Raw genomic sequence first — 16,555 nt, 5'->3', positions numbered from 1 at the left:
ATCTTTATTTCAGACACAATTTCCATATATTTTATACATATAATTATAAAACGCCTACGCCGTTATTTATTTTTTCATAAGCTATCGCAATACGACTGGATTTAATTTAGGTACTTAATTCAACTACCTCCGATATTTTTTAAAATAACATGAAATTACTCTTTCGCGCATTTAGTTAAAGTAATGGCTGGTTCACACTTTGATTAGTGCGAGTGCAGGTGATTAGTGCGAGTGCAGGTGTGTAGTGCGAGTAGTGTCCAATTCAACTGCGAGTGCAGGTGATTAGTGCGAGTGCAGGACAATGGTGAAATTCGCGACGCTACACACTACGCTAAACACTAAACACTAAACACTCCTGTCCAGACGTGTTTAGGCAGGCACACTGCGAGTGAGGGGGAAGGGAGGGCGCGCGGGACGTGGCTACCCGCAGTCCACTCGCAAAAAAATAGAACACGCTTCTATTCACTTCACTACACAGCCTACTAAACACTCGCACTAAACAGTCGCTGTCCACACGTAGTACTACTCATCACCTGCACTCGCACTAATCAAAGTGTGAACCATAATGGCTGGTTCACACTTTGATTAGTGCGAGTGCAGGTGATTAGTGCGAGTGCAGGTGATTAGTGCGAGTGCAGGTGATTAGTGCGAGTGCAGGTGTGTAGTGCGAGTAGTGTCCAATTGACTGCGAGTGCAGGTGATTAGTGCGAGTGCAGGTGTGTAGTGCGAGTAGTGTCCAATTGACTGCGAGTGCAGGTGATTAGTGCGAGTGCAGGCACGCTGCGAGTGAGGGGGAAGGGAGGGCGCGCGGGACGTGGCTACTCGCAGTCCACTCGCAAAAAAATAGAACACGCTTCTATTCACTTTACTACACAGCCTACTAAACACTCGCACTAAACAGTCGCTGTCCACACGTAGTTACTAAACACCTGCACTCATCACCTGCACTCGCACTAATCAAAGTGTGAACCAGCCATAAGACAGCGTATTAGAAATCACATATAGGTATTATATTATTCTTGTATTACTAGTTATTTTAAATAAAGCATAGGTAAATAGTAAAACTGGGTATTAACATTAGACCATGATCACAAAACCCCGACCTTGTATGTACAAAAGGAAATTATGCTGGATTGCGTGACGAGTTTGCAAAATTACATGTATTACATACAATTTGCAATGACAATTTTTCATAAACATGTTTAAAATCATAATGCGGAAAGACTTTATTTGTTTATGATAACCATAATTTAAAATCAGTTAACGTCCAGGTATTTTTAGCAGATAACAAGGCGAAATAAACAAGAGTTTTCGACGTCTTCCGTGATTTCGTGGTATCCCTAGAGATTTCGGGAAATAGCTGATATCCTCATTTCTCTATTTGTATGTTTATCTACGTGTATTCTTATGCCTTCTTCGCTTTTCTACTTTAGGGTAGAAAAATTGACGATTAAAATAAAACTTAAGGGAAACAAATACACTGCTTAAAGAGTTTCCTGTAATAACAATCTTATCGTAATAGAAATAAAGAGCACAATCCTTTCAGGGTCTACGCGTGACGACAATCATCGGTTCGCTGGGAACGTGCGCGGGCGCATGGCTGAAGGTGTTCTCTGTACCACAGGACATGTTCTGGCTCGGCTTCGCTGGACAGACTGTTGTGGCTATCTCTCAGGTATTTATTATTTGTTAGTCTTCCAATATAGCCTGTCATTATCTGCCATATTTTTATCTCTTCTATCAGACTTTGCATCTTAATCCTTTTGTGTGTATCTGGAATTGTAAAGAGAGCATAGAGCATTTCAAATTGACTTTCGATAAATTTATTTTATTTATTTTTTTATTTATTACTCTTCAATAAAACTATACATATAAAACTTATTGCTAATATAAGTATACAAAACAAAAAAAACAGTATAGTTTATTAGGCGGCCTTATCACTTAGAAGTGATCTCTTCCAGGCAACCTGGGCAAAAGGTAACAAGCTTACTGAAATGACAATGGTAGGTGGTAGAAAAAAAAGCAAGGATAAAAAAAGCAAAAAAAAAAAAAAAAAAAGAATTAAATAAAATAAAATTAATAATTAAAATAGATTTACGGATAGATATATAAATAAAGATACTTAAGGATAAATATACTGCACTCGAATATACACAATTATATTATACATTAATAATATATATATATACATCATACAAATTACACATATACTTATATGACTATGATTTATATATATATATATATATACATGATACTATATAATATTATTAAATACATACATACTACATATAACAAAATATAAAATACTATAAATACATACATACATATCTGTGTATAAATACATATATTTAAAAACATAGTTAATGTGCCGAGTTGAAAGCAGTGGTGAGAAAGTGTCGTCGCAAAAGGTTTTTAAAGGAAGATACATTTTTAGCTTTTCTAATAGGTAGTGGCAAAGAATTCCAAAGATTGACAGCAATGGCAACAAATGATTTAGCGAAGAAGTGAGTACGTCGAACTGGAACACTCAAGGTGAGTCTATCAGCCGAGCGAAGAGTATAGTTTTCATTGTGCAGGAAGGAAAAATTGTTTTTGAGATAAATAGGAGTAGAAGGATCAAAAAGGATACGGAACAGTAATTGCAACAAATGAAGATTCCGGCGAAAACGGATGGGGAGCCACTTGAGCTTTTTTCTGTAAATAGAAACGTGATCGTATTTTCGAAGGCCGAAAATAAATCTAATACAAAAATTTTGGAGTCGCTCAAGTTTATCAGTTAGCTCTACTGATAAATCAGGAAAGCATGCATCAGCGTAGTCAAGAATAGGGAGTAGAAGGGATTGTGCTAGCATAATTTTAGTGGGAATGGGCAAAAAGTTACGGAGTCTTCTGAGCGTAGCGGAGGCGGCATAAATCCTACGGCTCAATTCCTGGATATGATTAGACCAGGACAACGTTTGATCAAATAGAACACCTAAGTTTTTGACTACCTTTTGGTAAGGCAAGACTACGCCACCGATTTTGACGCTAGGCAAAATACCCCAGTCGATTTCAGAAATAAGATAAGGACTACCGATTATGATGACATTGCTTTTAGAAGGATTTAGTTTAAGTCCAAAATCATCGCACCAACTAAGTATAGAAGCTAATTCAATATTACAAAAATCTATTGCCTTAGGTAAGTCATTGATAGTAGACTGGGTGTAAATCTGTAAATCGTCTGCATACATATGGTACAGAGCCGTCAATCGGGAACATAAGGAATTGATAAAAATGGAGAAGAGGAGAGGAGACAGGACACCGCCTTGCGGAACACCAGCAGAGACTGCGCGCCAAGACGAGTGTTTAGAACCTATCATGATACGCTGCCTCCGACCGGTAAGGTAGGAACGAAACCAGTCAGTTACCGAAGGAGATATGTTAATTAAACGCAGCAAACCCAACAGTATGTCGAAGTCAACGGTGGTAAAGGCATTGCTGAAATCCAGCAGAGTCAGTACTGTGAGCTGCTTATTGTCAATACCAGCACGAATGTCGTCAGTAACCTTGATAAGAGCTGTAGTCGTACTATGACCAGGACGGAAACCAGATTGGAAATCACTAAGGATATTGTGTGTATTAAGGAAAGAGGTGAGTTGGTTATGAAGAAGACGTTCAAGGACTTTGGAGAGGAAAGGTAATATAGAGATGGGACGGTAATCAGAAAAGGAATTAGGATTAGATTTTTTAGGCAATGGAATAACTTGTGCATCTTTCCAAACACTTGGAAAGACGCTAGTGGAAATGGAGGTATTGAATATGTGAGTGATAATGGGTACAATGAGGTCAAGGATAGGAATGATCATATTACGGCTAACAAGGTCACAGCCAACTGCGTTTGATGATATTGACAATATCGCTTTACCAACATTCCGTTCAGTAACAAGGCTGAAAAGGAAAGCAGGATAGTCAGGAGTAGGGAGCGAGGAGAGGTTGGCAAGAGTACGGTTTTTCTTACTGGTTTCAAGAGAAGGAGACGATGTAAAGTGCCCATTTAGCTGTTCAATGTCGATATTGTGAGGAGAGTTATGAGTCACTTTACCAGCGCCTAAACTTTTCAAGAATTTCCAGTTAGAAACTGAATCACCGTTCTCAAGAGACTTGTGGATATGACGACGTTGAGCGTCTCTGCACAATACATTGCAGCGATTACGTATTCGTTTGTACTTTGCCCGCGCTTCGTCCGTTTGAGCCGTTTTAAGTTTGGATTTAGCACGATTCCTTTTCAATGATAGGCTTTTTAGCTCAGGTGAAAGCCAAGGTGCCGGTGTGTGCTTCTTTTTAACTGGTCGTAATGGCGCGTGTCTGTCGTATAAATCTACAAGCAGCTTGTTAAATAAGGACACTTTCGCATCAATGAGCTCTGCCTCGTAGACCTCACGCCAACAGATATTTTTCGCATCAGACCGGAGTAGATCTCTGTCCATCCCCAAAAAATTACGAAGCAGAACAGGGAGGGGAGGAAATTTATGTTAATTCAGCTCTACTTTGATATCATGTGGTGGTTTTTTTTTTACAGTTTGGTTACAGTACAGTACTTTGGTTACAGTTTTTGAAGAAACAATTTCGAAAATCATCAACAAATATTAAATAAATCATGTATCTGTCACTGACACATTTAATGAAATGAAATTGGCCTTTAAAACTATATCCGAATCCTAAAGCTCTTTTTATATTTATGTAATTTACAAATATTCAGTACTTATTCCATTTATTAAACAGGTTTTCATCCTGAACGTGCCTCCCCGGCTGGCTGCGGTATGGTTTGGAGCTGACCAAGTGTCCTCCGCTTGCAGCATTGGAGTTTTTGGAAATCAGGTAAGGGGAGTTTTTTGAAGTGATACCTACTTCTTTAAAGCGCCGCGTTGAAAGTAAAATTGTTCCCCCTCCCCATTATTAAAATAATAAAATTTTAATACAAATAAAAGCGAAAATTTTCTTCTTCGTTCGTTATAAATTATAGTCATTTTTAGATGGACAAGATTTTGTGGGATTGCAGATGAATAATATCTTAAGGGAAATATTAATTCTGAAATCTTTAAATTCCCCAAGCATTCCATCAAATTTTAATCAAGAAAAAAGACTCCCAAAAAAATAATGAATTGCAGGCTATATTTTAAGAAATATAATATAAAAAAGACGCGTTAAAAATAAATCAATTGAATTTTGTATTAATACATAAATAATACCTACTATATTATGCCAACCTGCCAACGAGGTAATGTCCCGTACGTAACTATCATCATATCTATAAAACTACTATAAAAGTTAGTATTGTTATTTCTTGATGGAAGTACATTTAATACTTCACTAGTTCCACTTGATTTTATTAGAAACTAGCTTTCCAACCGCAGCTTCGCCCGCGCAGTCATAAAAAACCCGCATAGTTCCCGTTCCCGTAGGATTTCCGGGATAAAAAGTAGCCTATATCCTTTTTCGGGTATCAAAATATCTCTATACCAAATTTCATGCAAATTGGTTCAGTAGTTAAGGCGTGATTGAGTAACAGACAGACAGACAGAGTTACTTTCGCATTTATAATATTAGTATGGATTTAGATAATTCAGAAGTGATAACTTTTTATTTAGAAATCTAAAATTCTAAGAACATTTCGAGCAGGGATGGTGGGTTTGCTTCCGATACCGTACTAGTTAAAATTAGATACCTAGACTCAAGTAATAAGTATAGTCTATAAGTCTGAGGATAGGTCATAAATTAATATAATTTCATACGCCAGGTGCAGGAACAGGCAAAATACCGTTTTTGGAATCAACTAGAAAATTAACTAAAATTGAGAAATAAATTCATCTTTACACGCTCGAAACTTCACTTAGTTACTCTCACGACAGATGATGGTCTCGTAACAAGAATTACCTATTCAATAAAATAATTTATTCTATTACTAAGGAATTGTCTGCTGTAGGTCGGTAGAATCTGGGCAGCAATGATAAGAAGCTCAAGGAATTTGGTCTCTAAAGAACCAATAAACTTGGGGTCTCTTGATAAATTGTCTCACTTTATGATCAATTTTCTTTCTCATTATGGACGCTATGTTGTATCGATAATGTATTAGCAAGACCTTTAATTCGAAGAGATATATTACTCACTTGGAAATATTTATAGATAGTAATAAATCAGATCACAACACTTAACGATCATTGACTGATTTCTAAGCGATTTGAATGAGATAATATAAGAAGAAAGATGATATAATAATTCTTGTATTATGGACGTTGAAAAATATTTATAGCTCAAATAGGTAATTAAGGACCGTACAAACACTTTTTCACTATAAGGACCGTACAAACACTTTTTCAATTACATTTGTGTGAATGATTATAAATACAAAAGTCAGAAATAATGGCAATAATCTTAGAATTTAGAGTTGTCCTATGTTTCTCACGTTAGTCACGAAATTAACAATACAATAAATTGACGTCAGACATCTTTGAATAGTTTAATTAACTCTCTAATTACTTCGATCTAATTATATTTCGCGGATTTGATGTAATTGCACAATCATTGAAGTAAATATTTTTTTTTTATTTTGATAATCTTTTATTTTTCTACCAAGTGCCCTCTCAAAATGAAATAATGCTTGTGCGGAAGTAAACAATTTTCATTTAAGAAGAGACCGGCGTGTTCTTAATGATTTTTCTATTCTATTATAAGTTTTATGGACCTTGTTATAGGTCATATTTTAGACTGACGATTTCATTGATTCCATTAAGATATTTTACATTTAGGTATCATTTGTGTCTGGAATTTTCTGATTGCAACACTCGGAAGTGTTTATTCAATTCGATACGAGGGGGCCGTGGTCGGTGTGTTTCACACTCGTCCATTTGATTGGCGAATATTAACCCACCAATTTTATGTTGCATGTTATGATAGTTAATATCTACTCATATAGTGACTATGTTTTACCTATGTGGCTTTAGTACGATCTTCTGTACCTTAAATGTTGTATCATCCATCATTGTATTATCATTCCATCATCCATTGTAGGTATATTTTCTGCAAATGCTGGGAAATAGTAATAGTAACTACATAATAAATTATAATACTATACGATACTCGACATGTCTCTCAATACAGTGTTAAAAGTAAATGTAATAAATACTTACTCCTAAAACTTGGACTATATCGCATTATTATAAAAAAAATGCGACGGAGAAGTGAAGTGCAGAAAGAAAATAATAAAAATCTGTAGCTAAATACTTTCTCAACCTCCATTTGTGGCTAATGACTAGATCGTTAGCTGCAGTATACTGCGTGGTTCCAGGTCCTCAAAAGAAACTAGCAAAAATAAAAGGCTCGGTGGTAATTGATCCGCAAATAAAACCCATATTCACTACAAAAAGAAGCTACATTATAAATTCACTCCTCGCCGTTTAAGTGGGTGATTTAATGGGCAACATTTTGCTGAAAATTTTAGAACAAAATAAAACCGGCCAAGTGCGAGTCGGGCTCGCGCACAAAGGGTTCCGTAGCAGCAAATATAATAAATTACAGTTAAATCAACCTATCTCAAAAACTATAAGAGATACTTTGATCAAACCAAAAATCGTTGAAAGAGTTAATTAGCATGCATCACCTCTATTTTTTTTAGAATTTTATACCCCGTAGTTATAAAAATAGAGGGGGGGGGACATACTTTTTACGACTTTGAGAGCTGATATCTCAAAAACCGTTCACTTTAAGAAAAATGTTTTTTAGAAAACTTTATATCATTTTAAAAGACCTTTCCATTGATACCCCACACGGGTATGTACATCGAAAAAAAAAATTTCATCCCTCAGTTACATGTATGGGGGGCCCCACCCCCAATTCTTTTTTTTACTATTTAGTGTCATATTTTTGTAGCGGTTCATACAACACATATTCCCATCAAATTTCATCACTGTAGTACTTATAGTTTCCGAGTAAATCGGCTGTGACAGACGGACAGACGGACAGACGGACAGACGGACATGACGAAACTATAAGGGTTCCGTTTTTGCCATTTTGGCTACGGAACCCTAAAAAAAGACGGGTTGCACTCCGGGAGTGCCGGCAGAAGTGAAAACTTGATTATTAACGTTCAGCATGTTTGATATTTTGGAATGGTATCCGTCTTACGCATGGAATATAAGGGCTAAAAAAAAATCCGTCTTACGCTTTTTCGATCAGGCCATGTGTCCTGACGCGAGTTTAAGATTTTATACCCAACGCCGCTAAAGAAGTTTTCACTTCAAAAATATTCCGTGAAAGAGCAAAAATTCCATTTCCACCTCTGCAAAGCGTTAAAGGATTTGCATCATATTACAAGAATTTTCTTGTATAATGTATATTATTCAGTATAATGATAGCTTAGCTACGCGTTTCTACACTAATATTATAAAGAGGAAAACTTTGTTTGTTTGTTTGATTGTAATGAATAGGCTCATAAACTACTGGACCGATTTTAAAAATTCTTTCACCATTCGAAAGCTACATTATCCACGAGTAACATAGGCTAGGTTTTATCCCGGAAATCCCACGGGAACGGGAACTATGCGGGTTTTTCTTAGAAAACGCGGGCGAAGCCGCAGGCGGAAAGCTAGTCACTACATAGTATAAAACAAAGTCGCTTTCCCTGTCCCTATGTCCCTATGTCCCTTTGTACGCGGCTTAAATCTTTGAAACTACGCAACGGATTTTGATGCGGTTTTTTTAATAGATAGAGTGATTCAAGAGGAAGGTTTATATGTATAATAACATCCATTAAATAGTAGAGAAGTACTGTTATTTTTGAGTTTTCTGATGTGATGTCGTAAAAAATTACATTTTTTCCGCTTACACTGCAAACGCAGGCTGAACCCTACGAGTTTTATCAAAATAATGTACTAAGTATTATACACATTGAAAAGGTCTATAGAAAAGTCCGCGATGGTATATGTCTATCTCTTATGGATAACCCACAATAACTTTTTTTGTCATTTACTTTTTACGACAAATATTGGCTAATTTTCGATGCGATTTTAACCAATACAGCATTAATCCTTAACCAATTAAATACCTTGAACACATTGTTTATTTAATATAGATCTATATGGCCCTTTACACCGTGTGATTTAAGTGAATATTTTCGAAGATATTACAGATTTAAAAATTGCGGGACGTAGCGTTTGCGGCGGTACCGGCCGGCCGCCCGCGGGCCGCTATGTTTTTATATACAACGTTCACAGTTTTTCTGTAGTGTATTTAGTATCAGCATTGCACCCGTGCGAAGCCGGGGCGGGTCGCTAGTTAGTTATAAGTGAATTGTTATAGATAATCCGCTAATAATTGTCACTCGAAACCACATTCAAAGCCTCCACAAAATTGAAAATGAACGAGAATCTGAACCGTTTCCATTAGTTGGAATAAAACTATTCCAAATGAATTATTCACAACCACTTTCCACGCTTCAGCATTTTTATCCTTTTGTTTTTAGAACGAATATGTGAAATGTGAATTTATTATTCCGAGATCTTTTATCCGATTGTTGAAAAGCCATTTTACTTTGTGACAGAGCGTTTAATTGTGGAAGGAAGTGTGGGTTTTCATTGAATAGTGTTCGTTTGGTGTTAATAGGGGTTGTGTTTTATCGAATACCTTGCGTATTTTGGTACTTTGGTTCTTTATGCAATTATAACACTATTATGTCATATATATGTTTATAGGCTAATAGAGCATTCCCCTGTAGTGTACACTGTACCACAATACTGTACGTAGGGATTTAGTTATTTAGGCCATTCGTAGCAGAAAGAAGCCTCATGAACGCTGTAATTACTGGTGTTATCCTGACTGAAAGGTTGTTATTTATGATCGAAGCTGAAAGGTGAATAAATCATGTGAATGATTCTTCGCGTTTGGATACATGGATGTCTATACTAATATTATAAAGCCGAAGAGTTTGTTTGTTTGTTTGAACGCGTTAATCTGAAAAACTACTAGTCCGATTTGAAAAATTCTTTCGGTGTTAGAGAGCCCATTATTTGAGGAAGGCTATAGGCTAATATATCATCATGCTATGACAAACAGGAGCGGAGCAATGCGGGTAAAATCGCGGGGCACAGCTAGTTACATTATAAATCTCCGAAATCCAACTTTACAAGCATAAATTCAAAGCAGATTCTATCACATTTTATCACCTAGATCGAGTGCTAAACAAATGTGAGAAGGATGAAATGACGCAGAACATAGCCAAGTCATTAATAACGCTAAAACTGTAATACATCTTTCAACGCTGATGTATCTTCAGAAACTGGCTTTTATAAGATGCCGTAAAATTTATGGAAACATTGTTGTCTAGTGAAGTGTAATAAAATCGGTGTCAGGTATACAGTTAACCTAAATTATGACCATATTATTTACATTAATTACAATTTTTAATAGTGTCTCCACTCTCTTCGTACATAATATTAATTTATTAACGTAGATAATAACTAATCAAATTCATTAAGTTTGTGTCCTTGGTATTGTGGCCTTCAATAAAGTTAGGTCCCTACGGAGTAAGGAATCTTCACAAAAACACTTGGTCCGGTAGGGCACAGAAGGCTTTACTTGTTCATATATTGCAAAAGACCATTAGTGCGTTCAGGGCATTTAATAATGCCTACAAAAATTTAACTACAAAATGTTGTTTCAGCTGGGAGTAGCGCTTGGCTTTCTCCTGCCACCAATGATAGTCCGCGCTCAAGGCACCATCGAAGAAATATCAGAAGATTTCAAGTTTATGTTCTATCTCGTCGCCGGCATCACCAGTGTCCTGTTTGTACTGATTGTTCTTTGTAAGTTTTATTCATGAAACCTCTTAAATATTTGTAATAATCTTCTTATATATAAAAATGGATCGCAAAATGTGTTGGTAAGCGCATAACTCAAGAACGGCTGAACCGATTTCGATAATTCTTTTTTTATTATATTCCTTGAAGTACGAGGATGGTTCTTATGTAGAGAAAACGTAAACATGTACCACGGGCGAAGCCGGGGCGGACCGCTAGTTAAATATAATAGTAATGTGTTTTACAATCGAGACAAAATGAAAACCAAAGCTTTGACAATTAATTAATAACAGACTAATTTTTAGAGTTGTTTAAGGTTTAAAAAATAATGAAGAATCCGTGTGTTGACTTTATCCTTAATTGTTCTTCTTCTCCTTTTCTGCTTAATGATTTTCCCACTGATATAATTTGACCTGGAGAGCCAAATTCGGGGAACTTAATTCCGCCCGAGTTTCCAGAACTAAATGCTCTGAATATGCTAATTAATACACTCAAGCATAATTTACTGTTGAGGGCTCTTGACAGTAAATTTGTCGATCATTATGGGCTTAATCAGCATTTCATTAACTGACAATGAAGTGGGATTCAATTAATCTACATTTCAGCCCAAATTTCACTGGTATATATTATATTCATTGAAATACTTGACCGATTAAAATAATCCTGTCCATTTTAATTACTACATTCAATTATGGCCTGTTTTTTCAGTCGTGAAATATATATGTGTTTCGATTATAGCTTTATACGATGATCGAGACCAAATGATTGGATTCCCTTGAATTTGATTGGTATTATAATTGCAATCGAAATTTATTCAATAGTTTTAAGATAAAATTGGATTGATATCACTAACTATTACAAGCTTACATATTATTATTTGGACAAGAAGTTCTCTAAACACACCATCAATTTTACTTTTCATATATTTTTATGGAGCTCATTAAATTTACTAAAAATACTCGTAAGTATATTATTACTAGTGGTCCGCCCCGGCTTCGCCCGTGGTACATATTTCGCAATAAAAGGTAGCCTATGTCCTTTCTCGGGTATCAAAATATCTCCATACCAAATTTCATGCAAATTGGTTCAGTAGTTTAGGCGTGATTGAGTAACAGACAGACAGACAGACAGAGTTACTTTCGCATTTATAATATTAGTATGGATTACAGATGATACATCTGTTAATTACCGTCTCCGATTCTGCTAGTAGTACAATCTTCCCCGTTCCAATGTTTACGACAGTATACCACCACACGCTATTTGCGCTTTTTATTCCAGTCTTCAAATCAGCCCCTGCTAGTCCTCCCTCAGCCGCAGCTGACCTCGGTGCCGCTCTGGACTCGAACTTCCTGCAGTCCCTGAAGAAACTGATGACCAACCGCAATTATATCCTTCTGCTGATCTCGTATGGATTGAACGTCGGCGTGTTTTATGCTATATCGACTCTACTGAATGAATTGGTGCTGAGATATTATCCTGTAAGTATTTTAGCGTTAGTTTAGTATAATTATTTTTGTTGCTTGAATGTAACGTTATATGTCCCGAATTTTTTAAGTAATTGAAAATTATACGCATTATGATATATGCCAGATCCCCCTGTGCTTCCAACTTTTACATAACTATATAAAATAGAAAACCTACAGGATATGAGGTTCTTTACACATAAACTTCCAAACCCCAATAACTTTAACTTCAAATCATTTCAGGGTGCAAACGCAGACGCCGGTCGCATAGGTCTAGTGATCGTTGTGGCTGGTATGATCGGGTCTGTGGTCTGTGGCCTCATCCTGGACAAGACCCACCGCTTCAAGGAGACCACGCTGGCCGTATACGCCGCTACCGTTGTCGGCATGATAGTGTTCACCTTCACTTTGGACTGTGGATATATCTCTGTGGTTTACATCAGCAGTATATTTCTGGGGTGAGTATGGAGTGTTTTAATGAGTGAATGAATGAATGAATGAATGAATGAAAATTCTTTATTGCTTATAAATAAATACAAATGCAAAAGCACACAACACATAATATAAAACAAGCAAAAGGCGGCCTTATCGCTAGGCAGCGATCTCTGCCAGGCAACCCTTAAAATATAGGAAAAACACAAAAGCAAAAAGTGTGTGAGCAGAAACAAGGCAATACGAAAAAGGAAAACTAAATAAAATATTCTATTACACATATATTATACAAACAAACAAACAAACAAAAATACTTTATTGTGCACCACAGAGAAAAGTACAAATAAGGACAAAATACATTAGTTAATAAAAGAGCACAACAGGCGGTCTTATCGCTCAGACAGCGATCTCTTCCAGACAACCTGGCGACGGCAACTATACGTTATATTTAAATACAGTATCGTGTTTTAGTGTCGAAAAGGTTAAAGATTTTATTGAAATTTGAGGTTATTGGATTCGACTGTATTTATAGTTTTCAGGAGAGCTTTTAAATTGAGTGGATTTATAAATAATTCATGTAGAGTTATTGGAATTGACGAATGCTATTGAATTATAATCTTCCTTTGACGTTCATAGAAATACGCCAACCAATTTTTACCAGTATTCAGTTGTACAAAAGAAAATAATCTAAATTATACTTTACATCATTAAGTCAGTACTCAGTATATAAAATTTTAAACATAACTTCTTGCATCGAGCTTTCGACTAGGTTAAGATTAATTTAATTTTTGATTATTAGCACTTATTCACAAAAAAATGTGTATTTCAGTTTCTTCATGGCGGGCTATCTTCCAGTGGGTTTCGAGTTTGCATCTGAAGTGACTTACCCGGAGCCTGAAGGGACTACATCCGGGATACTTAATGCTTGTGTACAGGTACGTAGATAATAATTGATAATATCTTAAAGCTATCCATTAATTGTTACTTGTTACTACACTTTTTTTAGTAGGTACCTAGTGATCTAAATATCTGTAACTTATCTTTCAGAAAACTTTTATTAATAGCGTTTTATATTTAGTTAGATAATACGTTTTCATTTAAAAATAAAATAAAAAAAAGACGGGTTGCACTCCGGGAGTGCCGGCAGAAGTGAAAACTTGATTATTAAGTTGAGCATGTTTGATATCCATCCGTCTTACGCTTTTTCGATCAGGGTCACGTGTCCTGACGCGAGTTTAAGATTTTATACCCAACGCCGCTAAAGAAGTTTTCACTTCAAAAAGAGCGTGAGTGCCGATCACATGTTGTGTCGTCGCTTTACGCCATGACGTGACGACATTACCATGAAGCTTAAAATTTTACTCTCAACGCGCAGAAGTTTCACTTTATAAAAATACTTTTTTTACTTACAATTTTTTAAACTGATATTTATTTTTTTTGAATATTAATTATTATTCATATATTTCAGGTGTTTGGTATAGTCCTAACCCTTCTCTTCGAATGGATGCTCGGCGAGGTAGGTGACCGCTGGGCCAATTTGACCCTTTGCGCGATTCTAGCTCTCGGCACCGCTATCACAGCTGCTATACGATCTGACTTGCGCCGTCAAGCCGCGCAGAATAAGGGTTAATTGCCGCGAAAATTTGAAATGACGGGATTTTTTTTTCTACAGAGTATTGTCAAATTGTTTATATAGTATTAGGTATACAGTATGCTCAGTTTTAAAAGACAAAAATGAATGTATTGACCGTTTATACAATTTAATAACTCTATGAATTTTATTAAATTTTACTTCGTAACAGCTTGGCTTTGCTGCTTTAGAATTTTAGATCAAATATTTATATTTTAAATTATGACGCTGTATGGTTATATGTCAATAATGCGCGGGAAATAGGAAAATCCACACAGTAAATTTGAAAAAAAAAAATGTCTTTAGATTATTAGCGACATGGATATTCTCTCGAATTTCTTAGGGTAGAGTATGATATTATAATAGATATTATATGGACTTATAATATTTAACAATGACAATAAATACGTGTCTCTATGTACAAGTATAATATTATATATATAACGTTTTACGTAGTCGAAAGTTATCCAATAATAAATAACGAAGTTTATACATTTACGATTTATCGTTAAGAAATTGTATTTTTCTGAAATAATCGGTGTTTTCGATGTTTAATGTTAAATGTGATAAAAAATTACGTAGCTTGTTCAAAGACGACAATATTATAATATTTTGTCGAATAATAGATACAGTTTTAAGATAATCCAGTAATATTTATTGAAACTAACTTTGCGATATTTATTTTATTATGAAAATATCAAATAATACCGAACTATATTATATATTATATCCATCAAAGAATATGTCATCATATTATCTTATTTATACTTCTATACATATTTTACACTTTTTCATTATACAGAATCTAAATTAAATTTTTACAAATTTAACTTCAAGCAATTAAAAGCTTTTTTTCAATAATGTATTAGTTACTCGACTAATAGTCGAATTAAGTAAGTCGTAGAATATAGGTACACTGTACCTAATATAATAATAATGGACGCAATTGACGCATTGAAGCTAACAATCTTATTGAAACAACGAACCAACACGCAACTCATTATAAATATTGCTTATCTATATTTTGTTTCCATAAACCTAGTAATACCATAGTAATACCATGATATTATACGTAGTTTGAATTAAAAATGTATCGATAACTGAACTAGTGAGTCGAACTTCGAACGATCATTCTTATACAGCATTACCATAACGTAGTACTATTATATTATATTCTGTGGCATTACTAGTATAGTATTATATTATTATCTGTGGTAGCATCACTCTAATTTTATCTATGCTACAGATAATTTTGCTATTAATTGGGATGTTTTGATAAAGATTTTATTCTACAAAGGCCTAGAATTATGCAATTACCTATTTTTGACATTTTTAAGGCAACTTAGGTGCATAAAAAATGCATGCATTTCGTTTGATAATTTCGAGATAATTTGAATCTAAAATAATACCAATGACAGCAAAATGACATATTATCGAATAAGCTGTTTGACAGCGCTTTGACATTGACAACTTATGAATGGCGCGAAATTTAAGAACCACCTTCGGTTGATAAAAGTAATACTGTATAACGATGTACAAAGAATAATTTAGGCCTATCTGTTGCACAAAATATACAAACCAAACAGGAATAATTTTTTATATTAGATGAACATTACATTATTATAGGTATAAACTCAGTGCCTAATGCCTATAACAATAAATGACACTATGACGGATAATTTTTCAAGTAATTTTAATAAAATATGCATTTACAATTATTTAGACATTATTTTATGTAAGTTAAATACATATTAATATGACTGTAATTGATTGTGGATAAAGAGAGCTTTTTTCTGAACGCTAAATAATTATTGATGATAATATTATTATTATTACTTATTCTATAATAACATAATAATGAATTATTAAAATTTCAAAAAAGTAGGATATACACAAAAAATAACCATAGAGAAACATTGAGATAATATTAATAATGGAGCAGACACCATGAACAAAATCTGTGCGCCAAGATGGCGGCGCGGGGCGCGCGAACACAGATCTAGTACCAGTAGATATGCAATGCTATGGTGAAAGGAGATAGATAGCTACCCTTACATTATGTGAGTGAAGGGGATGTAGATACGTTTTTTTTGTCCTTATCTGCGTGGCCACTTTTTTGTTTGGCCCCTGTCAAACCTGGGCCAAACAAACAAAGCAGATCTGATATTTAATTAGTTTTCTTGTGTCTAATGTTCTTTTTG

The 16,555-nt window shown here is 35.0% G+C and overlaps 1 protein-coding gene across 2 annotated transcripts in view; it reads left to right on the top strand.

Moving 5' to 3' along the window:
• The window catches only part of HisT (Histamine transporter), a 47,454-nt gene extending 33,052 nt beyond the window's left edge, over positions 1-14,402 (top strand). For both annotated transcript variants that reach the window (XM_090103312.1, XM_090103313.1), the window contains exons 2-8: positions 1,547-1,675; positions 4,762-4,857; positions 10,694-10,835; positions 12,108-12,307; positions 12,536-12,750; positions 13,554-13,659; positions 14,193-14,402. In XM_090103312.1, coding sequence (XP_089959438.1) covers positions 1,547-1,675; positions 4,762-4,857; positions 10,694-10,835; positions 12,108-12,307; positions 12,536-12,750; positions 13,554-13,659; positions 14,193-14,354 — 1,050 coding nt within the window. In that variant the 3' untranslated portion in view covers positions 14,355-14,402. The remainder of the gene's footprint in view (positions 1-1,546; positions 1,676-4,761; positions 4,858-10,693; positions 10,836-12,107; positions 12,308-12,535; positions 12,751-13,553; positions 13,660-14,192) is intronic.
• Positions 14,403-16,555: the final 2,153 nt, after the last annotated feature.

The sequence above is a fragment of the Colias eurytheme genome, chromosome 6 (assembly GCF_061535395.1).
Source record: "Colias eurytheme isolate Ceu_HAF_F1 chromosome 6, ilColEury1 Martin Lab GWU primary, whole genome shotgun sequence".
Lineage (NCBI taxonomy): Eukaryota > Metazoa > Arthropoda > Insecta > Lepidoptera > Pieridae > Colias > Colias eurytheme.
This window is presented reverse-complemented; position numbering and strand designations above follow the sequence as displayed.